This window comes from Spermophilus citellus (assembly GCF_964194105.1).
Source record: "Spermophilus citellus genome assembly, chromosome: 2".
Classification (NCBI taxonomy): Eukaryota; Metazoa; Chordata; class Mammalia; order Rodentia; family Sciuridae; genus Spermophilus; species Spermophilus citellus.
In genome coordinates, this window is record NC_138183.1 from 38863443 (window position 1) to 38891035 (window position 27593).

Genomic DNA, 27593 nt, shown 5'->3' on the forward strand with positions numbered 1-27593 from the left:
TGCTTTTTGTGTGTGTGTGTGTGTGTGTGTGTGTGTTTTAACTGATGCAAGTGAGTAGTTTCTATTGCAACTTGAAGACAATACATCACAGAAACTTTATGATAGGTCTGGGGGAAAGTATTATTTCCAATAAATGATGAAATAGTTTGTCTTTGGCAATATGATTACATATAAAGATGCAAAATACAAGTATGGCTATGCCTCCAATGCAACACAAGTCCCTAGAGTTCAGATGACTGCACCTGTCTTCATACTGCTTCTGTTAACACAGAAGGGCATAGCCCTTCTTTGGTATTTGCATAGGAAAGCTTAGTGATTAAAGCCTTATAACCAGATGGATCTGGATGCCAGTGCCATGTATCCTTGAGCATATCCTTTATCTTTCTGAGCTTGAAACATGGATAACAGATGATTGGGTTGGATGATAGAAGGAATTGAGATAATGTACAAGAGGTGCTTAATTACTATGATAGTGGCTCTGTTTGTCACATATATTATTCTAAAGTCTCTGAATATTTCCCAGCACCATAGAATTCAGTAGTTGTCTCTACTTTCTATTGCAGCAGTTCCCATTTCACTACTCATATAACATTCTAAAGAACCTAGATACTGAAACTTGTCCAGTTGACCTTAGATAGGGAGGGGGGAGTTTGAGAAGGACATAGAGGAAAAGTGGGCCTAATGATTTTTAAGGTGTTTGCGTTAATTTTGCTCAGTTCCTAGACTTCTATTTCTCCCAAGTAAATTATCTTTTTTTCCTTCTTTCCCTCCCTCTTTTCCTTCCTTTCCTTTTTGTTTAGCTTGTAATGGAGAATTTGTGGCATCTCACATTGATCTATAAAGCTGTATTTTACATTTATAGAAAGAAACCATTTAAGTTAGGGAAACTTACACAAAGATGTTCTTTAGTATATTTTTTAATTAACATTTATTATTACCATGTGCCAATTGTAGTAGTAATGAATGCTTTACATATATTATCTTTTTTTAGTTCTCATAGCTTAACATTTAAGATTCTCATTTTATAGATAATAAACTGATGCCCTGAAAAGTCAGGTGGTTTGCACAAATAGTAGAGCTGGCATGTGAACTCTGCTATTAGATTTCACTTAACCTCTACACTTCAGTTGTATGTAATTTCCAAAAGTTTGATGATGTTTGATATTCATAAACTACCTCATTTTTACACCTCAGAGCTTAACTTCCTTATTCCACAGTTTGTTTCTTTCTTTCTTTTTCCTGGTACTGGGGATTGAACCCAGGGGTGCTTAATCACTGAGACACATCCACAGCCCTTTTTTTAATATTTATTTTTTAGTTTTAGGTGGATACAATATCTTTATTTTTTATTTTTATGTGGTGCTGAGGATCAAACCCAGCATCTCATGCATGCTAGGCAAGCACTCTACCACTGACACAACCCCAGCCCACATCCACAGCCCTTTTTAAAATTTTTATTTTGAGACAGGGTCTTGATAAGTTGCTTTGGGGCCTTGCTAAATTGCTGAGACTGGCTTTGAACTTGCAATCCTCCTGTCTCAGCTTTCCAAGCTGTGGGAATTATAGGTATGTACCACCACACCCAGCTGTTCCACAGTTTCTGAAAGGTATGGTGATAGTAGACAGTTATTGAAACTGAAAAAAACTGGACCTAGAACCAGAAATTCCTTCACACCTACACTAATAGGCATTTAGCCAGAAAAATTCACCTCAACATGTTAGGCTTTTTGAAACACATTGCAGTTAGTCTTTATTCCCAATTGGGGGTGGGGGGATTGGTCTCAAGGGAAGTCATGGGCTCATGATAATCAAAATAACTCATCACTTCCCTGTTCCTACATATGAGGCCTGGCATGCTTCATGCCTGCATCCTGATAGAACAGGTAGATATGATTGGTCATTCCTTGTTATGTATTTCTGTCCTTCAGTTACTAAGATAGATGAATATTATGAGACTTTGTTTTGGAGCCAAGTATGCCCCGGGGATTTTAGTTAGGCTAAATCCATCAAAGCTATTAAAAAGAGCATATGAGATCAAGAAGTAAATTAGCTTTGAGCTATTAAATGTTCTCCCACGAGATCAGTATTCCACATTGTTTTCATTGCCATTGGGTACATGCTCTGTATGATTTAGTGTTTGGGCAGCTTTCCACCTGGACAGAAAAAACTGCATCATACTGACAAAATTATATGTCTGGTCTGTACTGATTACTTGCCAACTCTTTGGAGCCAGAGGGCTTGTTTGCTCCTTGGGGAAGTCATTCTATGTATTTTATTTTCAGGTGATCTTAAAGGGCAGCAAGGAGCGCAGCACTGGGGCCACTGGAGTTAATGCGGACTCCTCCCGCTCTCATGCTATCATCCAAATTCAGATCAAAGATTCAGCCAAGAGGACATTTGGCAGGTGAGCTGGAAATATGCAGGGAATTGCATTGTCTGCCTTTCCTTAATGTGATTTTGAAATATTTGTTATCAACAACAGGACACCATGCCATCATGGAAGTCTTCATTTTGGAGGATACAGAGAAGAGTTGTTTGCCCTGAAATAAATCATTGTACCAAAATGCCATCAATTGATTGACCATGAAATAATGACCTATTGTTGGTCAATCCTAAGTTATTAAAAGGGACATTGATTGCTTCTGACTTGAAACACAGTATCAGAGAAACAGCAAGGAATGCATCTCAGAAAGCTTGCAAGCCATAAAAGAAGTGGGTGGGGGGGACTTAATCCATTCTTCTTGAAAAAGCCATAAGACAATTAGATACATTCATTGCTTCTCTGGTGCTTAGCAAACACTCTGCCATGCTGATAGATGAGCCTGTCTCACCTCTGAATAATGAGTCTTTTTTTTTTCTCTCTCTCCCTCCCTCCTTTTCTTCTTCTTCTTCTTCTTTTTTTTTTTTTTTTTTTTTTTTTTTTTTTGCTGGAAAGCAGCTACAAAAGTTTCTATTTAATTACCTAATGATAACCAAACTGATTTGTAGTATGGTCACTTAGCCTTATGGGAAGAGTACTTTATCAATTTCAGTCATACTTTCTCACAAATGAACCAATAGAAGTGTTTATGTGAACAGCTCCAATAGCAGCTGACAGATCCCTGTTTTTGGAAAGCTGACAGTAAAGTTTTTTTCTTTCCTGAGAATGGCCAGTGTTAATTTCCTCCTGAAGTTACAGAATGTCAACTAATATCAAAATTTTAAAAAATTAAAAAAAAAAAACCTCAAAGTCATTTTTGGTGTGTCTTTTCTCTAGGATCTCCTTTATTGACTTGGCTGGCAGTGAAAGAGCAGCAGATGCCAGGGACTCAGATAGACAGACAAAGATGGAAGGTGCAGAAATAAACCAGAGTCTTCTGGCTGTAAGTTGTTCAAAATCTAAAAATCCTTCTTGAGAGATGTTACCCCTTACATGCAACCAGAATGGGTGAGAATGGAGTGAAATTAGAGCAACAGGTGTGTTCTCATCTGGCAGAAGAATTCCTGGACTGGAGAAAAGTTGGGCTCTTAGCAATGCTAGGCAACTCTTCTCTCCCTGCCTTCTCTTTTTTGGTCAGTCCCTGCCAAGTAGCAATAAAAATATTTCTGCAAGTTACTAGCTTAGTAAGCTTTTCCTTTTCTCCAAATTTTAAAATTGTATTAATTCCTCAATCTACCAAAGTAGATTAAATACCATAATGATCTTCCATATACTTGTTACCCAGCTTCAACAGTTATCAACATTTGAAAAAGTAAACAATCCCAACTTTCCCCTTGTCAAATTATATTAAAGAAAATCCTCATCATCAAGTCATTTCTTCTATAAATATTTCATTATATACCTCAAAAATAGGACACTTTAAAAAATATAACCATAATACCAACATCATACCTTTAATGTTATCTGTTTTTCAGTACATATTATAATTTCTGCAGGTTTCCCATAAATGTCTTTTTACTGTCAACTTGTTCAAATTAACATGCAAACAATATCCTACATTGCTTCTCCCTCCCTCCCTCTTATTTTTTTCTATATCTATGTATTTAAAAAATAAAACGGTCACTTGTCTTGCATCCCTATGCTGATGTTTAATATGTTATTCTTCCCTCTGTATTTCCTATAATGTGGTTAAATCTCTATCTGTGCTGTTCAGTGTGGCTAGTCTGGATTTTGAAGACTTATTACCAAAAAAAAGCATACAAAAATCTCACTAATATTTTTGCATGTTTATTGCATGCAAAATTATATTTTGAGCTGGGCATGATAGAATATGCCTGTAATCCCAGCAGCTCAGGAGGCTGAGACAGGAGGATTACAAGTTCAGAGCCAGCCTCAGCAACAGTGAGGCGCTAAGCAACTTAGTGAGACCCTGTCTCTAAATAAAATACAAAATAGAGCTGGGGATGTAGCTCAGTGGTTGAGTGCCCCCGAGTTGAATTCTTGGTATCCCTGCCAAAGTTATATTTTGGATATAGTGATTAAATAAAATATGTGAGTACCATTAATTTCACCTGCCACCAACCATTTCTCCAAGAAACCAATATATTTTTAGCATTTGCTAAATGTCAGTTTAGTTTTCCCAACAACTCTGTTGTAAGGGACCAACGAAACATCGGAGGAAAAGACCACAAGAGACTGGCTTCATGCAAAACACACAAGGGGATTTTTATTGTTCCAGCATGCTGGGGCTCCGTGCCCACTCAAGAAAGGAATGCAGCCCACAGAGCCCAGAGCAGGGGTTGAACAATGTTTAAGTACACCTTTTGGGGAGGACGGGGGGGGGGAGGGGGGGCTTTGCATACATCACAGTCTCCTTTAACAAATCACCTTACACCGTGGGAAAATCAAACAATAATTCTTAGACTTGATTAGTACATTTATTGGCGGGAACAGGGCTGGCTGGAGTGATAGGTCTTTCCTAAGGAAGAGGTTACATTTAAACTGATTGGTTCGGACCCTGAATACGTGAGGAATTGCACAGGACCCCAGGCCATAATTCAACTAAATGGCCAGTAGGGCCTTGTCCTAACTGCCTCAGGAATTTAACCCATGCTTTGCAGTTTAGAAGCAGGTTTACAATGTCTGGTCCTTTACATTTTAACTCAGGCTTTGCAGCTTAGAAACTTCACCCTTTCACTAGCAAATTCTCTTATTCCTACCTTATAGATTAGGATTCCCAGGTTCAGATGGATTGAATTGTCTGAGGAACCACCACCTCTAACCAAAAAATATGTGATTCTGATTGTGGGGAGCCATTCTGACACGTGATTGGGTGACTCCCGTTAAGGGCCTGAGGCGCTTTGGCTGTGTCGAAGCTTTCCCGACCCTTTCCTGATGAGAGAGCCCATCCGTGTGGGGGTGTGCCTGACCACTGACCCTGGGGACCCAATCACTGACCCTGACCTTGGAGTGCAGCTCCCCCTCAACCTTCATTGGATGGAATTCTCCCCTGAATCTCTTGTTCCCCAAATAAAAGGCTACTCCCCGGCGTGTTCGCTCTCTCTCTCTCCTGCTAGCCCAGAGTAATCCTCGCTGCCCTGCTGGGCGGCTAGAGGTGGGAACCAGAGAGGTGAGCCGTCTCGGACCTAGCAATAGAAATAAGGTACTGTCTGTGTGTTTTATTTCGATCTCTTCTAACTAACTTTATGCCTAGAACCTCATTAATGAAACCACTGCGCAGGCCGTGTGGTAGAATTGGCGCCCAACGTGGGGCATTCTAGACTAGTTAGATTGAGTGGGAGCACGCGCTAAAAAGATAAGGAAAAAATAAAGATAAAGGAAGATAAGGAATAAAAATAAAGATAAAGGAAGAGGTGACAATTGGGTCACAAAAGTACCTGGAGATATTGAAGGAAAGAGACGTTAAATTACTTAAAATGGGAAATTCTACGGATAAGGAAATGTATCTAACTATTTTAGACAGTATAATCAATCAGAAAGGAAAACAGATAAAGAAAACTCAGTTATTACAATTCTTAAAGATTGTAGGTGAATATTGTCCTTGGTTTTGTGACCAAGAGTCTCCAAATTTACTTACTTGGGAGAAATTAGGAAGGAAGTTACAGAGAGTCTGTCTTTCTAATTAAATACCTGGAAGCATAGAAAATATACAGAAAACTTGGACGGCCCTAGAAGTTTGTCTTTTTGAATATATGGGCCAAAGTTCGTGGCCCCCTGAAGACCTTTTAAAAGGCATTCAAAGAGCTGTTAAGTCTATTCAAATGGAAAATCAACCTGAGGCTAAGTTAATTTCCTTTCCCTTGAGCCGTTTAAAAACAAAGGCACTAGGGGCCAAATCAAAGGTTAAAAATGCTAACCCACAGGCAGATTGTACAGAACAGCATAATACAGGAGAAACATCCCTAATCTTAGAGAGCCCTCCAGAAGAGGTAAACGATCTTCCTAGAGAGGAAAATACGGAAGAAACTCCTAGAGGGGCTCAGGGTTCTTCTCAACTACGTGATTTAGAAACCCAAATTCCAAATGGCGATAGTGCAGAGTCTGACCGGCTCACAGTCTGAGGAAGAAGAATCAGATGTTGAAATGCAGGACTTAGAGAGAAATTTTAATAGGCTGCATTTAACACCGCCTGCCCAAGCTATTCGAATTCGGCCGGTACCTGCTAGAAGGACCAAATTTAACAGGTATGCTAAATTAAAGATGACTTTTCTTACCCCAGTCCAGCAAGGTATTAGGAAGGCTCAAGAAATGGGGGAAGATACTACTGGTTTTCACCTCTTTCCAGTTTTTGAGCAAACTAATGAACAAGATCAGAGAGTTAGAGTTCATGCTGTAATCCCATTTAAAACTATCAAAGAATTAAAAAGTGCATGTGAAACGTATGGTCCAAATTCGCCTTTTGTACAGAGTCTGATAGAAAATATTTGCTCACAACCCCTTCCTCCTAGTGATTGGATTTCTTTAGCCAGATTTTGTCTGAGCAGGAGATGTTACGTTTGTGAGAAAAATAATCATTTTGCCCGCGAGTGTCACATGCGCAATTTTAGGTTCAGAGCTCCATCTACTGGCGATAATAGATATTACAGGACTCAGCGCCACGCGGTGGATTCAGATGGCGCGGATGAGCCCGCCTTCTCGCCGCAGGCATTTCCTCCTAGCGAGAGGACAAAAAACTTCCGGTCGGCCCGCCCCCGGGACGAAAATGAGGAAGTAAGTAGTCGCGCAATGTGACGTCATCGCGCCAACCATGGGGGCCGCCATCTTTAATTTTACCGGAGCAGAACAACAGTTTCCATACAAACCCCTAATGATTTTCAAGGCTTTTAAGAGAGATTAACTGGCTAAGATCATTCTTAAAACTAACTACTTCTAAGTTAAGTCCTTTATTTCAGATATTACAAGGAAATCCTTCTCCAACCTCTCCACAGCAGCTAACTCTGGAGGCCAAAACAGCTTTAAGGAAAGTTGAAATTGCAATTAAAAATGCACAGCTTACTAGAATAGATCCTAAAGAAATAATGTATTTATTAATATTCCCAACTGAACATACCCCAACAGGAGCCATATGGCAAAGATTAGGAGTTATTGAGTGGATTTATTTATCCCACTCCCCTCAAAAAACATTAATTCCTTTTCATGATTCTATAGCTCAATTAGTAATTAAAGGTAGAACTAGGATTTTACAATTAATTGGATCTGAGCCTGATATTATAATTATTCCATCTTCTGTTCAACAGACTAATTGGCTTTTTCAAACTTCTAGCTCATGGCAGATAGCTTTTGCAGATTTTCCTGGGCAGATAGATAGCCATTATCCTCGTGATAAGATTGTACAATTTACATCATTAACGTCACTTATTTTTCCAAAAATTGTATGTTCTTATCCAATAGAGGAAGCTTTGTCGGTGTTCACGGATGCTTCCAACTCCGGTAAGGCAGGTTTCTTCAGCCGTGTTCACACAGAGGTAATACAAACTTCTTATACTTCTGCCCAAAGAGCAGAGCTTCAAGCTCTGATTTGTGCCTTAGATTATTTTTCAAATGAGCCTATTAATATCTATTCTGACAGCTTATATGCAGTCGGAGTTACCAAAAATATTGAAACTTCAATTATCGGGTTTACTTTATCACAGGAGTTATTTGAATTATTTCATAATTTACAAAAGACAGTATTAATGCGAAAGTACCCATGTTTCATAGGACACATCCGTGCCCATACTAATCTTCCTGGACCTCTAGTTTCAGGTAATGACAAAATTGATAAGTTAGTAACTTTTTGTTAACAGATGTCTTCGTATGACTGTGCACTAGCTTCCCATTCCTTGCATCATCAAAATGCTTCTAGCTTACGTAAAAAATTTAATATTACCAGAGAACAAGCTCGTCAGATTGTAAGCCAATGCCCTAAGTGTGTTATTCACACTCCATCTCTGCCATCAGGGGTAAACCCCCGGGGATTAAAACCAAATCAAATATGGCAAATGGATGTAACTCATATTCCTCAATTTGGTAAGCAATGTTATGTGCATGTCATAGTGGACACTTATTCTAGATTTATTTTTGCCACAGCACGTACTAAGGAAAATACTCATCATGTAATTTCTCATTGCTTAGCAGCTTTTTCCGTTTTAGGGTGTCCTATGCAGATTAAAACAGATAATGCTCCAGCTTATGTAAGCTCTTCTTTTCAACAATTTTGCCAAGAGTTTAAAATTAATCATAAAACAGGAATTCCTTATAACCCCCAAGGTCAAGCCATTGTGGAACGAGCTCATTTATCTATTAAGCTTCAATTACAAAAATTAAAAAAGGGGAATAGGATTGTGACTCCCCAAAATAGCCTTAATCATGCCTTATTTGTTTTAAATTTTTTAAACTGTGACACAGAAGGTCACACTGCTGCTGAGAGGCAAATGTCTCCCTCAGTAACAGGCCCCTTAGGCAGAGTTCTGTGGAAAGATTTACAGACTGGTCAGTGGAAGGGTCCAGACCCGGTAATAATGTGGAGAAAGGGTCATGCTTGTATCTTTCCAGAAGGCTCTTTCCGTCCTATTTGGGTGCCTGAACGTGCTATCAGACATGGAGGAGATAGAACCCAGATTCAAGCGACTGAGGATCGACCCGGAGGAGCCACTACCCAGAAGGAGGAGATATCGGAAAAAGATGAAGAAAAACCAGATTGAACCAGCCGAAAAGCTGATTTCGTGGAAAGATGTGAAGAAGCTAACAACCCAGGCTTCCCAAATACTTCGACGCCTAGGAAAGAACAGGACCCCAGTCTTGATGGTAGCGACAGTAATTGCCCTACTGGGCTGTCAGGTAAAAGGGAATCAAGTAGACACTTATTGGACATATTTCCCAGATCCACCCCTGGTACACCCAGCTGTGTGGACTGGAGAATCTATTCCAGTATTTACTAATGACTCATTCATGATGGGAGGATTTACAGATACTCATATTACTCCCAATCATGTGACTAGATTTAATTATTCTGGCTACAGTGCCCAATTACCTTTGTGTTGGTCACATGATAAACATGCTGGCTGTCTGAAAGTATCATTTGAAGAAAAGACAGCGATCGGTAAACCTAGACTGACAAATAATTCTATTTATGGGGACTTAAAACCTAATACTAGATCAGTAATTAAGATGGGACTTTCCCATAACAAGCCAGTCATTTCTGCAAAACCTCCACCGATACCCCACTGTCCAAATAGTTCTACAATTGAAATTGGCACCTTTCCTAAATGGATAGATTGTGTAAATACCTTTCCTGTACAACATAAGGTGTCTAAAGCTAGTGGGTATATTTTAGACTGGTCTCCAAAAATTGATCAGAGACAATTACGAAGAAATTCTGCTATGACACCTGCAGGATTTGTTAGTAATATTTTGACTTATAGTGAAGGAGGTGTTCAAAAAGATATTTGGCATTTAATTGCTGCCTCAGAATATTTACATTTTACAGATAAACCTTTACCAAAATTTGTCGGCAAGAACTGTAAAGAAGGATCTTGCTATGGCTTAAGAGCTTGTGTCCAATCTCCTTATGTTTTAATTATTGGAAATGTAAAAGTTAAATGGATAGATGACAGATATATTGTTACTTGTAATAAGTGCAACCTAACTAATTGTATTTCTAGGTATAATGGAGGAAAAGGAGTGCTGATACTTCATCAGCCCTCTTTCGTTTTATTACCTGCTAATATTTCAGAGCCATGGTATGCTGATGCTGGTTTACAAGTCTTGCAGCAAATTCATGCCCAGCTAACAAGACCTAAACGTGCTATTGGAGTCATAATTGTTGGTATCTTAGCACTGGTCTCATTTATTGCCTCAACTGTCTCTGCATCTCTGACATTGTCTCAGAATATTCAGCATGCAAAATTTCTTAATAATTTAGCTCAAAATACTTCCAAGGCTCTGCGTAATCAAGTAAATATTGATGAAAGAATTGAGACTAAATTAAACGCCTTAGAGGCGACTGTTATAAACATAGGTAATGAACTTTCAGCCTTAAAATTTAAGGAAAGGCTTAAATGCCATGCTAATTATAAGTATGTATGTGTTACAGCTGCCAAGTACAATGCCTCTCTCTGGGATTGGGAGAAGGTTAAAAACCATTTATTAGGTATTTGGCAAAATAGTAATAATAGCTTGGATATTCTGGAACTTCATCACCATATCCAAGACATTCAAAATAATAGAGCTGATTTTTCAGATCCTTCTTCTTTGGCTAACCAAATATTGAAGGAGTTAAATGGATTCAACCCTGGAAATATTCTTAAACACTCCGCTTGGTACATTATTGGATTATTCTCCTTGCTGTTAATTCTCTTTTGTATGGTAACCATAGGATGGCGATTCTTCCAATCAAGAATCCAGGAACTCCAGAGAGTGAACCGCCGCTTCATTGTTAAGAAAAGAAAGGGGGGATATGTGGGGAGCCATTCTGACACGTGATTGGGTGACTCCCGTTAAGGGCCTGAGGCGCTTTGGCTGTGTCGAAGCTTTCCCGACCCTTTCCTGATGAGAGAGCCCATCCGTGTGGGGGTGTGCCTGACCACTGACCCTGGGGACCCAATCACTGACCCTGACCTTGGAGTGCAGCTCCCCCTCAACCTTCATTGGATGGAATTCTCCCCTGAATCTCTTGTTCCCCAAATAAAAGGCTACTCCCCGGCGTGTTCGCTCTCTCTCTCTCCTGCTAGCCCAGAGTAATCCTCGCTGCCCTGCTGGGCGGCTAGAGGTGGGAACCAGAGAGGTGAGCCGTCTCGGACCTAGCAATAGAAATAAGGTACTGTCTGTGTGTTTTATTTCGATCTCTTCTAACTAACTTTATGCCTAGAACCTCATTAATGAAACCACTGCGCAGGCCGCGTGGTAGATCTGATATTTTAAACAATGGTCTAGGAATCAACTATGAAACATGGAAAGAAATATCTATGAAGTCATATGCCCTTTGTGACTTGACTTTGTCTGTTTCATATGGGGAACAAGCATGTAAAGGGGCCTGGACCTTCTAGAATAGTATCAAAATATTGTGCTTTGTAAGGTATACAAAGGTAGCCTTATTTCTTTCCTGGGCATTTCCCTTGGTTCTTTAGTGTTTAGTAAACTTTGTTGACCATTCCATTCTGATTGAGCAGGGCTAGAAAGGATCCAAGGACTCTCATAGGTATTGATTGTACCACTTGGATGTGAAGATGTAAGGGATGGGTATAAGAGGCAGGGTTTAGTTATTTTTTCATTCCTTCAGGAAAATCTATCCAGTGCTAAAATTGGGGGATACTGGATTGATTTTTAAAACAGAAAGATATTGCCTTATACTCTATGTCCTGCAGCTTCCTGGATAGAGGTTAGGCAATGATGGGCCTTTATGACTGCTGCCAATAACAGCCACAGCAAATTCTGGAGGCTAATTTTCCTCCTCTTGGCAGAATCCCTCACTGATACTTCCAAAGGATTACTTTCTTCCTCTTTCCTCTTTCTTATTTATTGCCTTTTAGCCTATATGCTTGACTTAGAAATAGAAGATCTCTCCTTCCTCATCTTGCTCTCCCACTCTCCCTACCATTTCTTTTTTTAAAAAATATTTTTTTTGTGGATTGACATAATAACTTTAATTAATTAATTAACTTATTTTGTATGTGGTGCTGAGGATCGAACCCAGAGCCTCACACGTACTAGGCAAGCACTCTACCACAGAGCTACAGTCCCAGCCCCCTCCCACCATTTCTAATGGACATTCCACTCCTTGGTTTATACCGAAGGGACTTCAAAATAGCATACTACAGGGACACAGCCACATCAATGTTTATAGCAGCACAATTCACAATAGCTAAATTGTGGAACCAACCCACATGCCCTTTGGTAGATGAATGGATAGGGAAACTGGATATACACAAAATGGAATATTACTCAGCATTAAAAGAGAACAAAATCATGGTATTTGCAGGTAAATGGAGCTGGAGAATATTATGCTAAGTGAAGTAAGCCAATCCCAAAAAACCAAACACCAAATCTTTTCTTTGATTTGAGATGCTGACTGATAATGGGGATAGGGTAGGGCGCATGGGAGGAATGGAGGAACTTTAGACGGATCCAGGGCAGGTCATGTCCGGTACGAAGGATTGTGCCTTCAATGGTCACTGCAGCACCACCCACAACAGGGGAACCACCCAATGTCCACTGCTGAGGACGGAGAAGGACACATGGGAAAAGGGGAGAGAGGTGAAGGGAGGGGGCATGGGGGTAGGAAAGATGGTGGGATGAGATGGACATCATTACCCTAAGCACAGGTATGAAGACACGAATGGTGTGAAACTACTTTGTGTACAACCAGAGACTTGAAAAATTGTGCTCTATATGTGTAATATGAATGGAATTGCATTCTGCTATCATATATAACAAATTAGAATAAATAAGTAATTTTAAAAAAACGATTTTTAGTTGTGGATGGACATAATAACTTTATCTATTTATTTATTTAATTTTTGTATGCAGTGCTGAGGATTGAACCCAGCGCTTCATATGTAGTAGGCAACTGCTCTACAACAGAGCCACAGTCCCAGCCCCCTCCCCACCATTTCTTTTTTTATATATATAGTTTAAGTTTTAGGTGGACACAAATATCTTTATTTTGTATTTATGTGGTGCTGAGGATCGAACCCAGTGCCTCATGCCACTGAACCACAACCCCAGCCCACCCCTCCCCACCATTTCTTTTCTTTTTTTAAATGTTTATTCTTAAGTTTTAGGTGGGGGCTGGGGATGTGGCTCAAGCGGTAGCGCGCTTGCCTGGCATGCGTGCGGCCCGGGTTCGATCCTCAGCACCACATACAAACAAACATGTTATGTCCACCAAAAACTAAAATATAAACATTAAAAAATTTTTTCTCTCTCTCTCTTAAAAAAATTAAAAATAAAAGTTTTAGGTGGACACAGTATCTTTATTTTACATTTATGTGGTGCTGAGGATCAAACCCAGTGCCTCATGCGTGCTCGTGAGCACTCTACCACTGAGCCACAACCCCAGTCCCCTCCCCACCGTTTCTAATGGGCATTTTGTTCAATCCAGGTCTATGCTGACCCCAGTAATGTGCAATGAATATTTCTTACTGAAGGGCCATGTCTAGGGACAAGTGACAGTTTCTTCCCTAGGGCCAGCTTGTCTAAGTCTTTTTTATTTAAGAAAAATAATCTGTTATTAATTATGGTGGACTGTGATGATCATTATTATCCAAAGTACAGGTATGAAGACACGAATTGGTGTGAATATACTGTGTATACAACCAGAGAAATGAAAAAATGTGCTCTATGTGTGTAATAAGAATTGTAATGCATTCCGCCGTCATAAAAAAAATAATCTGTTACTCACTTTGTGATATTTGATGTGCTTGCTATTCTTCTACTTTGCAGCTGAAGGAATGTATCCGAGCACTGGACCAGGAACACACCCATACTCCCTTCAGGCAGAGCAAATTAACTCAGGTAAAGTTAAATGTGAACCTCAAGTTTTTTTCTGGTTCATTCATTGTTCCTTCTTCCATTCCTGTGTTCATTCAGAAGAGTGTCCACTGCCAGCAAGGCACAAGTTAGACATAGTGGGGAGAAGAGAAGTGCTACATTCCCTCCAGGAACATTCAAACCTACTAAGCCTCTAGTGAGGGCTCACTCAGGCAGAGATACCTTCAACACAGGGCAGCTGGGGCCCCAGGAGGCAGCTATGCCCCTCTGGTTACTACCTTTGTGTTTATTTGCAGTAAAGAAACTATTGCTAGGTGTGGTGACATGTGCCTATAGTTCAGCTACTTGGGAAGCTGAGGCAGGAAGTTTGCTTGAGCTCATGAGTTAGACTAGCGTAGGCAATACAGTGAGACTTATCTTTTTTTAAAAAAAGTACTTATTTTTTAGTTGTAGTTGGACACAATACTTTTATTTTACTTATTTATTTTAATGTGGTGCTCAGGATTCAATCCAGGGCCTCACTGATGCCAGACGAGTGCTCTACCACTGAGCCACAACCCCAGTCCAAGACTTCATCATTTATGGAGCCTCTGAGCCCTTAAAGACAGTGGTGTAAGCTGTAGTTGGTAATTTCTTGGCTATAAGATTTAGGCCAGTGTTTTCAGTATAAAAATAAATAAATAAATAATGGCTACAGTTTTTAAAATTGAGACTTTCTACATGTACTGATAAGAAAGATAACCAAGATCTATTATGCAAGCTGTAGAACAGCAAGCTGTAGAACAGTGTAATAATCTGATTGCCTGTGTGATCTTAAAGCATTTTTCTACTATGTGTGTAATCACACAGGGAAAAATATTTTTAAAAATGCAGAAGAAACAGCATTGGATTATCTCAAGAATAACAATGGGGGTAAAGATAGAACTGTAACTTTACATGTTATGAGAGTATGTATGATTTGACCGCTTGCTGTTTTAATAGTTTAAGAAATAGGTGGGGCTGGGGTTGTGGCTCAGCGGTAGAGCGCTTGCCTCACACTGAGACCCTGAGTTCCATCCTCAGCACCTCATAAAAATAAATAAGTGAAATAAAAGTATTTGTGTCCAACTACACTAAAAAATAAATACTAAAAAAAAAGGCAATAAGGAAAAAATGACAGCTGGGCATGGCAGCATTTGCTTATCATCCCAGCTACTCAAGAGACTAAGGTAGTAGGATTTGTTGAGTACAGGAATGACATAACAACATAGCAAAACCCTGTCTCAAAAAACAGAAACATTCTCTCCTGTTGAGTATTAATCTTGTTTCACTTTTATTATAAATAATCAGAAAAACTCTAGAACATTTTGATTTTGCTAATTGATTGAAATCTGTCACTGTCATGGTTTTAATCACTTAGGGCAGATTTTCAGGTGCAGTATGTCTTTCTTCATTTCAATAACAAAACACAAATGTGCTATGTACCAAAATTAAGTTCATTGTTCAAAGACAACATAATGTATTAAACAAATTAATAAATACATTTAATGTATATCTTTATTTTAAAATTGGATTGAGATTTATTTGCTCTTTATTAAAATTATAGCATAATACTAAGAATTGTATAAAAACAGAGGCAATGTGTCATGAAATAAATGGTACATTCTTAAAACAATGAAAAAATAAAAACAAAACTACACAAGCATTAATTGTGATTATTCTTATTCTAAGTGGTGGAAATATTGGTAATTATTTTTCTTGGTTTTTTTTTCCTATCATGGAAATGTTTGGATATTAAATCAGCATCCATAATAACTGCAGAAGAGCTACATGAGGACAGATCTGCCTAGGTACAAACATTTGTGAAGAGTTATGTCTTCCCTGATTCCTTTCAGCACTATGTATGGTGCACATTAGAGGACAGACAAGTAGGAGAGGATCTTGGTAATACCATAGGACATGGGACAGAACCTATTTTTAATACAACTCCATGCTAGTCAGAATTGGTGTTCTCTGAATTTGATTCCCACACTGTGACATTTAAAACATTTCCCCCCTTTTATTCATACCAGGGATTGAACCCAGGGGTGCTTAACCACTGAGCCACATCCCTAGCTCTTTTTATTTCAAGACAGGGTCTCACCGAGTTGCTTAGGGCCTCACTATTTTGTTGAAGCTGGCTTTGAACTTGTGATCCTCCTACCTCAGTCTCCTGAGTCAATGGTATTATAGGTGTGCACCATCATGCCTAGCTTTAGTGAACATTTCTATGCACTTAACTCCGCATGTCGATCTAATCATAAGCATGGGATCATATGTTTTGTTATTCAAAGATTTAAGTTTAGGATGGCATATGCCTTTAATTATAACTACTTAGGAGGCTGAGGCAGGAGGATTGCAAGAACTAGGCCAGCCTGGGTAACTTAACAAGACTTTGCCTCAAGATACCTGGGTGTGTGATTCAGTGACAAAAGCCCTTGTCTAGCATGTGTGAGGCCATAGTTTTGATTTCTGCCCCCCGCAAAAGGGGATTTATATTTTAATTATTTTTTTCCTGTGCCTGAGTACAGATATACACAATCATTTGTAATTGTTGCATTCAATTTGTAATTAGTTTGTTCCCTACTTACAAACTCCCAGGTTGTTTTAGAATTGTTATTAAGTAATGTTGTAATGAATATCCCATGTATACTTTTTTTTTTTTAAAAAACCACCAGTCCACCGCAGCCATCCCAGCTCCTGAGATGGTGGCTCATTCCTTTATTTATTTATTTTTTTTAAGAGAGAGTGAGAGAGGAGAGAGAGAGAGAGAGAGAGAGAATTTTTAATATTTATTTCTTAGTTCTCGGCGGACACAACATCTTTGTTGGTATGTGGTGCTGAGGATCGAACCCGGGCCGCACGCATGCCAGGCGAGCGCGCTACCGCTTGAGCCACATTCCCAGCCCTATGTATACTTTTTTTGACAACTGAGAAGTCTCTCAGTATAAAAACCTTGATGTGCATGTTCTTTACCTTTTATTTCATATTGCTGCACTGCCCTCTGGAAAGCTTGTGCCAGGTCATGGTACATGGCATATGGCAGAATAGGAGAGTACCCATTTATCTGGATCTGCACCAGGGCAGGATATTCATCGGTCTTTTTTAATTTTATGGGTAAAAGTATATAATATTTTAAATGGCTCTTTTGTATTTCTTAAGGGTGAGATTAGTACCTTTTTCTGTTTATTGCATTTGATCATTTGTATTTCTTCTTTTGTGAGTTGCCTTTTTTGCCCCAGTGTCCTGAACACAAGTAGTCAGTATGCCTTTTGTTGGTAGACTTCATTCACTAACCCACCTTCTGGTTTGGACAGGTTCTGAAGGACTCTTTCATCGGCAATGCCAAAACTTGTATGATTGCTAACGTCTCACCAAGCCATGTGGCCACGGAACACACTCTAAATACTTTACGCTATGCTGACAGGTAAGAGAGAGAGAGAGAAAGAGAGAGAGAGAGAGAGAGAGAGAGAGAGAGAGTGTGTGTGTGTGTGTGTGCATGTGTGAGACAGAGAGAGAAAGGGGGGAATATTTGTGCACATGTCTCACACAAATAAGGGATCTCACTTTGCTCTCCAACCTTCTTGGAGAAACTGGTGATTTGAAGAATGTGACCTGGTAGGTCCTGCTTTTGCACTTATGACAAGAGGAAGATGATATATCCCCTTACTTGGGAGTTGACTCCATAAGTGGCTTTTCAGTGGCTTCTGGAAAGTGAAATATTAATCTGAGTTGGTCAGCTCAGTTTTGTTGTTGTTATTTTTTTTTCTAGTATTGGGGATTAACCCAGGGGCACTTTACCATAGAGCTTAATCCCCAGCCCTTTTATTTAATTTTTTTATTTTGAGACAGGTTCTTACTTAAGTTGCTTAGAATCTTGCTATGCTGCTGAAGCTGGCTTTGGACTTGTGATCCTCCTGCCTCAGCCTCCCTAGTTGCCAGGATTACAGGTGTGTGCCATTATTCCTGCTTCAATGAGTTTTTTTTCCTGCTGACCTCAGTCCTAATTGTAAGAGGTAGAATACATATTACTTCCAGGCATGGTGGCACATGCCTGTAATTCTGGCTACTCAGGAAATTGAGGCAGGAGGATGACAAGTTTGAGACCAGTCTGGGTAACATAATGATACCCTGTCTTGAAATAAAAAAATTAAAAGGGCTGGGGATGTAGCTCAGTAGTAAAGCACTCCTGGGTTCAATCTCCAGTACCACTTGCACACACAAAAATAGACAATACTTGTGAAGGCAGAATCACTTAGAGCTTTGTTAGAATGGACTAACCTGTACATATATAAACTGAGGCCCAGAGAAGGGCAGGAATTTTCCAAGAGTTTATCAGAAGTTGGTGGCAGAGCTAGTACCTCTTGAATGCCTGGTCAGGCCTCTCTTTTTTTCTTTTTTTTTTCCTTCTTTGAGTACTGGGGATTGAACCCAGGAGCTCTCTCGTACTGAGCTACATCACTAGCCTCTTTTTATTTTTATTTTGAGACAGGGTCTCACTAAGTTGCAGAGGCTGACCTCAAACTTTGCAATTCTTGCCAGGCCCAGTAATCCCATAGGCTTAGGAGGTTGAGGCAGGAGGATTGCAAGTTTGAGGCCAGCCTCAGCAATTTAGCAAGGCCTTAAACAATTTAGTGAGACTCTGTCTTAAAATATAGAGGGGGCAGGCTGAGGATGTAGCTCAGTGTTAAAGCAACTCTGGGTTCAATTCTCAGTGTCCCTCACACACACAAAAAAAATTTTTTAACTCGTATTTTCTTGCCTTAGCTTCCTAAATCACTGGCATTTTCCACCATACCCGGCAGGTCAGGACTCTTTCTCAGATGACTTTGGTATCTGCTAGTATCTCTCCTCTCTTTAGCCTGTTGTCACATGTGTCTCTTATAGTGGGTTGAACTTTTTTTTTTTCCCTTTAGTTTTGTTCTAGGTTTGAACCCAGGGGTGTTTACTACTGAGTTACATCCCTAACCCTTTTTATTTTTTTATTTTGAGATAGGGCCTCAAATTGCCGAGGCTGATGTTTAACCTGCAATCCTGTCTCGGCCTCCAGAGTATAGGCATGCACCACTTCACACAGCTGGGTGAGACATTTTTGATTGTCATAACTGGGAAGAAATGCTACTGGCATCTAGTGGGTAGAAACCAGAGACCAAGGATGCTGCTAAACATCTTACAGTACACAGGGCAGCACCCTATAAAAAAGAATTACCTGGGCCAAGCACAGTGGTGTGCGCATCTGTAAACTCAGCAGCTTCGGAGCCTGAGGCAGAAGAATCATGAGTTCAAAGCCAGCCTCAGCAACAGCAAGGAGCTAAGCAACTCAGTGAGACCCTGTCTCTAAATAAAATACAAAATAGGGCTGGGGATGTGGCTCAGTGGTCAAGTACTCCTGAGTTCAATCCGCAATACAAAAAATAAAAAAATTACCTAGTGCAAAATGTCAACTGCTAACATTTGAGAAACCTTTAAATAGACAAGTCATTTTTCCCTTAATGGAATTTGCACAGTCCTGCTTATTTTTTGAGGTTTTGACTTCTGAAATGCCTAGTTGGTTTGAGGGAACTCATTTTCCTAGAGGAGCCTGCAAGGGGGTAATTTTCAGGAAAAAAGAGCTCTGTTTGTGGAACTGCAGCTGAGTGGTAGACATGAACTGCTGATCTGGCCCATCTTCAGGACACATAGGATGGGCCCTGTGTGAACAGTGTAGTTCTGAGACTTGCATCCTTGGCTTGTCCCTTATATGGGGCTGTGTCAATTTCCAAAAGTCTTCTGATCATGGAATGTTGGGTGCATGCTTATATCCTCAGAGAAGATGTTGCTTTTTTTTATTAAAGTTCAGAGGGGTATCTCATGCTAAAATTGAATGTTCCCTTTTCCTCTTATTCTCTCCCAGATTTAAACAAACAAAAAACCTACCAATCCTTATAATACTCTTCTTATTTTGTGTTTTCCTTGAAAATATGGAAAAGGAATTATAGAACATATATTTACTATTAAATATGTTATTATTCACAGAGTCAAAGAATTAAAGAAAGGCATTAAGTGTTGCACTTCAGCTACCAGTCGAAATCAGACATCTGAAAACTCCTCTCCAAAACGAATTCAGAACTCCCCTGTGGCCCTGCCAGGGGACAAGTGTTCTCCAAAAAAAGTCAAGCTGGGGCTTCAGCAGTCAGTTACAGTGGCACCTGGTTCCACAAGGGGGAAGACCCATCCTTTGGCCAGCCATACCCCTAACATCCCTTTTGCTTCTATTCCAAAAGTCCCTGGTAAAAGGGGTGGCACCAGAGGGAGTCCTCCCCAGGAGTGGGTCATGCAGACTAGCCCTGTCAAAGGAACCCTGCGGTCTGAACATTTGGTCAAAAAGGGGGCAGAAGAGTCAATTCCATTGTGCTCTGAGAAAAATCAAGTTGGCAACAAGACCATCCTTGAGTGGAGAGGCAGGATACCAGGCCTAGGAGAAGGCCCAGGGCATGGAAAGCTGCCCGCCAAATGCAAGAAAGTGCAGCCAGTGCAGCCAGTACAGAAACAGCTCGTGTCACGCGTTGAACTCTCCTTTAGCAATAGCCACCTCTTCGAGGAGGGTAGTCAGGACAATAAGATGAGCATGCCCTCCAGGCCTACTTCTGAAGCTTGGACAAACATCCCTCCACATCAGAAAGAGAGGGAGGAACATTTGCGTTTTTATCACCAGCAGTTCCAGCAGCCACCTCTTCTTCAACAGAAGTTAAAATACCAACCATTGGAAAAGTTTTTATGCCAGTACAGGCCCCCAGAGTGTCAGTTCCAGAATGAGACCCCTCCTCCATCCCATTCTTTCTCTGAGAGTCTGGATGGAGCCCAAGCTGAGGACCTAGATGACAGTGATTTCAGTGAAGATTCTTTTTCACATGTCTCCAATCAGAGAACCACAAAGCAGAGGAATACCCTGGAGAAAAGTGAAGGCTCATTCTTCCTTCATCAGAAGAGAGATCAAGGTCCTGAGGAACTGGTAGCAGAAAGGCAGCAGAGCCTGTTTTTTAGTTCCAGGTCAGATGGTGAAGAAAAGGATCTAACTGAAAGCTGGGTGTACTCCAAGGACCCAGTAAGCCACAGAAGAGAAGCACTCAATCATAGCCAAAGCCCAAGTAAGGTACACTTGGACTGGAGCAGAGAGAATTCTACCTCCATCGGGCCTTCTAGAGACAACCCAGCAGAGGAGCCTTCCTGCTCACGGGTAGATTTTGTATACAGTGGGAAAAAAGGTGAAGGCCCAGCCTTTGACTTAAGACAGGATACCTTCAGCAGTAAGGTTCCTGGGCAGGCTGAAGACAGCTCGCCATCCCTGGAAGATGGTTTCTCTTTCTCGCCATCCCACATTACAGTTTCTGGATTCCCAGAACAAGGAGATACAGTCACCCCACTGAGAGAAGTCAGTAAAGACAACCCCACTCAGATGACCAGAATAGTAAAAAATAGTATCCCTGTACAAGGAGAAGATTCTGGAGGGCAATTAGGCACATGCTATGAATATCCTTCAAGACTAATGGCTCCCCTCACTGTGTCCCTCCTAGAGACCCCAAATAATGACAGCCCTTCTCCTTTGAAACAACTGGCCCAGGGGGCTGTGCATAGTCTAGTGGCAGAGAGCACAGGGGGACCAGCTGTGGGCCACAAGGTATCATTTAATGATCAAGAGGTAGCCTTGCCAGTGTCTTCAACAACTGGGCACCTGTGGCTGTCCTCATCTCCCCCTGACAATAAGCCTGGTAGTGGTCTTCCAGCTCTGTCCCCATCACCTATCCGCCAGCACCTACCTGACAAGCTGCCCAACAGGGAGGCAAACCTGGGAGAGGCCTGCCAGAGTAGAGAAACTGCACTCTTCTCCCAGGAACATGTGTGTGGCAAGCAGTGTGATACTGATGCTGAGGAGACAGAGCTGGATGGTTCCTGGGGTTTCCCAGGAAAGCCCTTCTCCACCATACATACTAGTGTACCCCATTCTGGACTTGTACTTACCACACGAACAGGAAGCAGTGATGTGGCTGATCAGCCCTGGACCCAGGAGAGAAAACATCCTACAGGGCTCAGTTGGCAGGAGGTTGGTTTGTCTACAGACTCCATCAAGTTGCCCTTCTACAAAGAGGACATTATGTGGCTCAAACACAAGCCAATCTCAAGGTGCTTAGCATCGCCAGATTCTCTTCTGGTCCCTAACTGCCCTCCTGAGACCACAGGGACATTCAATCAGCCCACCCTGGAACAAGCACAGTAAGTTGGACTTTCTCCCTAAAACATGAGCTCCTTTGTCATCCCCACTTCTGTTCCAGGTAATAATTTGTCATGGAAAAAGCTAAGGTCATGCAGAGATGCACAGTGAGGAGCTTGCCTCTCCATGTTTATTTCTGGAGGCTTTAACCATCTTGCTGCTCTGTGGTCTCTACCCATCATTAGAGTCTGACAAAAGGCAGATCCTGGGCTGGGGTTGTGGCTCAGTGGTAGAGCACTTGCCTCACATGTGTGAGGCACTGGGTTCAATTCTCAGCACCACATATAAACAAATAAATAAATAAAGGTCTATCAATAACTAATAAACACTTCAGATCCCTCAGCTTCTATCTCCAGCCTCCTGCTTTGGTCTTGGACCCTGCATAGGAAGTAGAAATGAAAGCAGACCCTATGCCGAGTGTGCCATCTTCAGTGGTCATAGCCTTGAGAGTCTTTCTCAGGGAAGCCATGGGAAATGGGCAGCTCCTTGGAGAAGCAGCACCCAGCCCTCTCCTTCACTATAGATGGGGAGGCAGGGACAGCTTAAGAAGCCCATCTTTTTCCTGGTATTTTGTTGGTTTCCTTAATACCTTGACTAGTCCTGAGAAAAGAACAGGGGAGATGGAAGGGGTGGGGAGCTGGTTCTAGTCAAAGCCTTGGCAATTTTAGGTGGAGTCAGTTCCCAGCTTGGAAGTAAGGACCAATGTGAGAAAGCTTCCCTGAGAAAATGGGAGGCCAGGAATATCAGTTTCCTCTCTGGTGTTTCCAGGCAGGTGGTCATCCATGCACACCAAGAACAACTGGATGAAATGGCAAAGCTGGGCTTCAGGGAAGAGACCCTAATAAGCCAACTGTCTTCTAATGTAAGTAGCCTTGGTAAACAATCATGGGCTGTTGGGAAGTTAGCCTGTGGCCAGTTTGATGTGGTACTTGTGGGTAAGGGTCTGCTGTCACGCACTAACCACTATCAAGGCCTTGTGCCTCCTCTTGTCATTTTTCTGAGATAGCTTAAGAGGGTCTGGCCCCAGGTGGGAGATGGTGCCACATTGCCCATTGACAAGACTAAAAGTTTTCAGCCTCTGTCCCTAGTCATTCTGCCTCCCTAGTGGCCTTGGGACTCCTGTGACTGAACAGTGACCAGCCTGCTGCCTACAATATACAGACGAGGTACTTCTACCTCAATATCCTTTTGTTCTACAACATACCTCTCTTCCTATAAAGTGTCTCAAAGGCAGAGAAGTGAGCCCTATCCAGTGCCATAGCAGCTGTCCTGCAGGTGTTTCAACTGGAGGAGGATCTGAGTTCTGAGTTTTCCTGAAGAAAGAGGGACTAGAAAAGATGATCTTTACAGAGAACCAACAAACCTCCACTTGTCCTGTGTTCCCTTTCTCAGGATTTCGAAGATTTTGTGACCCAGCTGGATGAAATCATGGCTCTGAAATCCAAGTGCATCCAAAGTCTGAGGAGCCAGCTGCAGCTGTACCTCACCTACCACAGGCCAGCTGTAGCCCCTGAAAGAACAGTAGTGTCTTAGAGAAAAATCTTACACCAGATAGTAGAGGTAGTATAGGAGTCAGTGTTGGGCTTTCAGGGGCTGGTGGAGGCCTCTGCCACATCCTCCCTGCACATACCAGAAGCTACTCGATGGTCCCACCTGTCCTATCCTCACCCAGCCACATATGGCCTTAGATGGGGCCCCGTTCCCTCAGAGTCGGGCTGAAGAACTTAATGCTTCTCCCTTTCCTTTGGGGCACCAAGAGCATTTGCTTAATGACCCATAATTGTGGGAACACAGGTGTTCCTAAGTTGGAGTATCAGAGAGTTGGGTAATCAGTGGTAACCTGGAGGTCAGAGGTCACAAGCCAAGGAAGACAATATGCTGAGTCCAGGGAGGGTGTTTATTAGCTGAATTCTGTGCCTTTCAGTCTTCAAAGGAAAAAACAAAAAACCTAAAACATAGGTGCTAGCAGGGCAGCAGTAGGGTGAGCTCTGCCCCATTGGCCCTTGGAGATTGATTTGGAAATGTAGATTTACTTTTGAAAATGTAAAATGAATAAACCTTGATTTGATGATGTCTTTAATAGCAGATATGGGGCAGGCTTTGTGTTTATAGTTACCCTTCCTTCCAGCAATCCAGTTCCGAAGCAGAAGAGGGTGGGTACTTTTTTATCCCCATTTCAACCTTTTGCCGAGGTGATCAGCACCTCCCTATGCTAGCCCTTTTGTTTCTATGGCAGTTCCTGGTTGCCTAGCTGATTTCCTGTTCCTCTCAGGAAAACTGAAGAGCTAGAGGATTTCGGGCAAGTCTATCTCCTAGGCTTACTATCTTCCAGGACATGCTGGCTTGCCACTCTTAAGGGCCTATTTTTTATTGTTGTTTTAAAATTGTTTTAAGATACACATGACAGTACAGTCTATTTTGACATATATATACACAGAGTATAACTTATTCCAATTAGGATTCCATTCTTAAAATGTACATGATATGGAGTTTCACTGGTCATGTATTTATATATGAACATAGGAAAATTATATGATTCATTCTACTGTCTTTTTGATTCCCATCCCTTCCCCCTTTGTTTCATTCCCCTTTTTCTAATCCACTGAAATTCTTCCCTCCTCTCTGCCCCCCCTTGCCATGTTGTGTGTTTGCATCTACAAATCAGAACATTCAACCCTTGATTTTTTGGGGGGATTGCCTTATTTCATTTATCATGATAGTCTCCAGATCCATCCATTTACTGGCAAAAGTTAGTCTTTTTTGTGGCTGAGTAATATTCCATTGTGTATATATACCAGAGTTTGATTTTAAGTCCTTTGGGTATATGTTGAGGAGTGGGATAACTGGGTAAAATGGTGGTTCCATTCCTAGTTTTCTGAGGAATCTCCATATTGCCTTCCATAGTAGATGCACCAATTTGCAGACCCACCAGCAATGTATGACTGTACCTTTTTCCCCACATCCTTGCCAACATTGTTATTTGTATTCTTGATAATTGCCATTTTGACTGAAATGAGATGGAATCTCATTTTAATTCATATTTCTCTAATTGTTAGAGATGAACATTTTTTCACGTATTTGTTGACCATTTGTATTCAATGGCCTGTATTTAAGATCTTGGCATTGAGTGCTGTGAGCTATAGTGACACACACACCCTTTCATCTGAGTTCTGCTCCCTACGTTATCTTTTTATCAGGAAAAAGCTCAAGACAAGGAAAACAAAGTAGCCTCCAGGTGCCAATCACTTCTAGAGGCCACAATGAATAAAACAGCCTTGGCCTTAAAGTCTATTACCATATGAACAATCTCAAGTAAAGGATAACTTTGAGGTTATAAGAGGAGGACTTAAAAAGCTAAAGGAAAGCTAAACAGCCAAATTGTAGTAGCCATCCTTTATCAGCCTCAGATGGGGCTAGATGGGACCACCAGAGGGCATCCTGTTTCCAGTTTAAGGCTCTGAAGCCCCTCACATTATCACTAAAAACCAGAGTCTAACTCCCAGCCAAGATCCCCAGAGACTTAATAGGAATAATAAAGACAAGAAACATTAGGGATGAATTCTATCAGATACAAGAGCACCATTGAGAGCTAGGGAAGTACTTAAAATGCAGTCCTACCTGTGGCACAAAACATAAATGCCTGGTGTTGCTCACAGGAAAAAGGACTTATTTCCTAAGGGACTTCCCTGAATGCATGTGTTCCGTCCTTTTCCAGCCCCAGGAATTCCCCTTACTACTCATCCACCAGCCCACCCTCTGCAGTAAAACAATTCCTGGCAATAAAGAAGTTAACACAGCAGGATACCTTTTAGACTTTTATTATTAGTTCTCTCTGAAGAATCAAAATAGTTAGCAAATTATTTTAGATTCATCAAGGCTGTATATCCTTTGTATTTAGATCTATAATGATGTACAACATAATACAAAAGAAACCAAAGAGAGTGATTTCTAAACCTAGGTGTTATTCATGTGTCATCCTAAAGCAGGGTTGGAGGAAGAGGCTGTTCAAGGATAACAGGGGAGGGTTAGTGCTAGGCCACCAAGTTGTGGCCTGTTTTCTCAACCCATTCAGTGTGCTGGGAAGGGGCCAATGATTACTCAAACTGACAACAGGTTTCCTAGAGCAGGGCTCTAAGACCTTGGACAGCAGAGGATTGTGGTCCAAACCAAGCTGAAAGAAACAGGCTGGACAGTGAAGTATGGTGACTGCCTGGCAGAAGAGGCAAACTGGGCCCCATGGGGAAAAGTGCTTTCCTTGTACCTCAGAGACATTACAGAACCAGTGTAACACTAAGACTTCATTAAAAGGGAGAAAGAACAAAACCCTGGAAGAACCTTCTCGTACTCAACTTGGATTAGAGTTCAATCCACCAGTGCAGGTAGTGGGGGAAGCATCTAACCCCAAAGCAGCACTAAGTCTAGCCCTCCCTTTTCTCCCCACTCCTGTTGGCAGCTAGACCAGGTTTCTACTGAGGATGTAGAGACCCCAGAAAGACCAAAATAGTCTCTCTGGAGGGTCAAAGTGGGAAGGACACTTCTCAAATACAAATACATTTAATATGGAAGGAGCCAGGAAAAGTCTGGGGCATGCCCAAATCTTCCCCATTTTCTCCCCAGCTCAGAGCCTAGGCTCACAGAGACTGGCAAGCACAGTCTCCACACCTGATCTTCTAATCCCCAAAAGAAAATCCAGAAGTGTGCCCCTTCTTCCCCACATGTGGGCTCTGCAGGGCCTCTGGGGGGTGGTGGTTCCGTGGCAGGGCCTGGGCAGGGCCTGGTCTCAGCTGGCTCCAGCCCGAGCCATGAGGTCTTCCAAAGCATTGTCCTGGTCATTGTTGTGTAATAGCAAAACTTCCTTAATGTCTTTCAGTTCAAAGCCCATTTCCTTAAATTTGCTCATTAACTGAAGAAACTCCATCATCTAAGAGACAAAAGAGAATACAAATTAAATAAAAAGGTCCAGCCATGCAAAACAGCTCAGTGTGTACATAGCAATACTTGTTGGGGAAGCATCTGCCTCCTTTAACCATTTCTTCATGAGCGGAAGCCAGGGCAGACAGGTTTTTGATGCCATAGCCCACTGTCTTTCAGGAGCCATGCCCAGTCCCAACTCATTTTTGCCGACTTCTCTCTGGGTCTCACCACCCCCATCCATAGTTGCTCTCTCCAAGGAGTGAGTAAGTCAGACTAACAACGGCCAAGTCTAAAAGTTAGCTTTTAGCCCAAATCAATCTTCTCTTCCCTGGGATTCTAGATAGTCTACAACCTAGTGCTTCATCTAAGCCAAACACTGGCCTCAGTCTGTCTTGACACTTGGGAGATTCTGCCCCTCACTACTTCTGCCTATAGTCAAGGAAAGGGGATTGTGAGCCACGGGAGAAAACCAGGACAGACTTTTCTGTCCCTCCTTCAAGGTTC

The 27593-nt window shown here is 41.5% G+C and overlaps 2 protein-coding genes across 4 annotated transcripts in view; one reads left to right on the plus strand and one right to left on the minus strand.

The window, feature by feature from the left end:
• Nucleotides 1-24508, plus strand: part of KIF24 (kinesin family member 24) — a 69651-nt gene extending 45143 nt beyond the window's left edge. For both annotated transcript variants that reach the window (XM_081281016.1, XM_081281015.1), the window contains exons 7-13: nucleotides 2283-2404; nucleotides 3257-3362; nucleotides 13862-13933; nucleotides 17245-17354; nucleotides 19943-22177; nucleotides 22944-23037; nucleotides 23568-24508. In XM_081281016.1, the coding sequence (XP_081137142.1) occupies nucleotides 2283-2404; nucleotides 3257-3362; nucleotides 13862-13933; nucleotides 17245-17354; nucleotides 19943-22177; nucleotides 22944-23037; nucleotides 23568-23708 (2880 nt within the window). In that variant the 3' untranslated portion in view covers nucleotides 23709-24508. The remainder of the gene's footprint in view (nucleotides 1-2282; nucleotides 2405-3256; nucleotides 3363-13861; nucleotides 13934-17244; nucleotides 17355-19942; nucleotides 22178-22943; nucleotides 23038-23567) is intronic.
• Nucleotides 24509-25977: 1469 nt separating this feature from the next.
• UBAP1 (ubiquitin associated protein 1) overlaps nucleotides 25978-27593 on the minus strand; it is a 51911-nt gene continuing 50295 nt past the window's right edge. For both annotated transcript variants that reach the window (XM_081281018.1, XM_081281017.1), the window contains one exon: nucleotides 25978-27096. In XM_081281018.1, coding sequence (XP_081137144.1) covers nucleotides 26956-27096 — 141 coding nt within the window. In that variant the 3' untranslated portion in view covers nucleotides 25978-26955. The remainder of the gene's footprint in view (nucleotides 27097-27593) is intronic.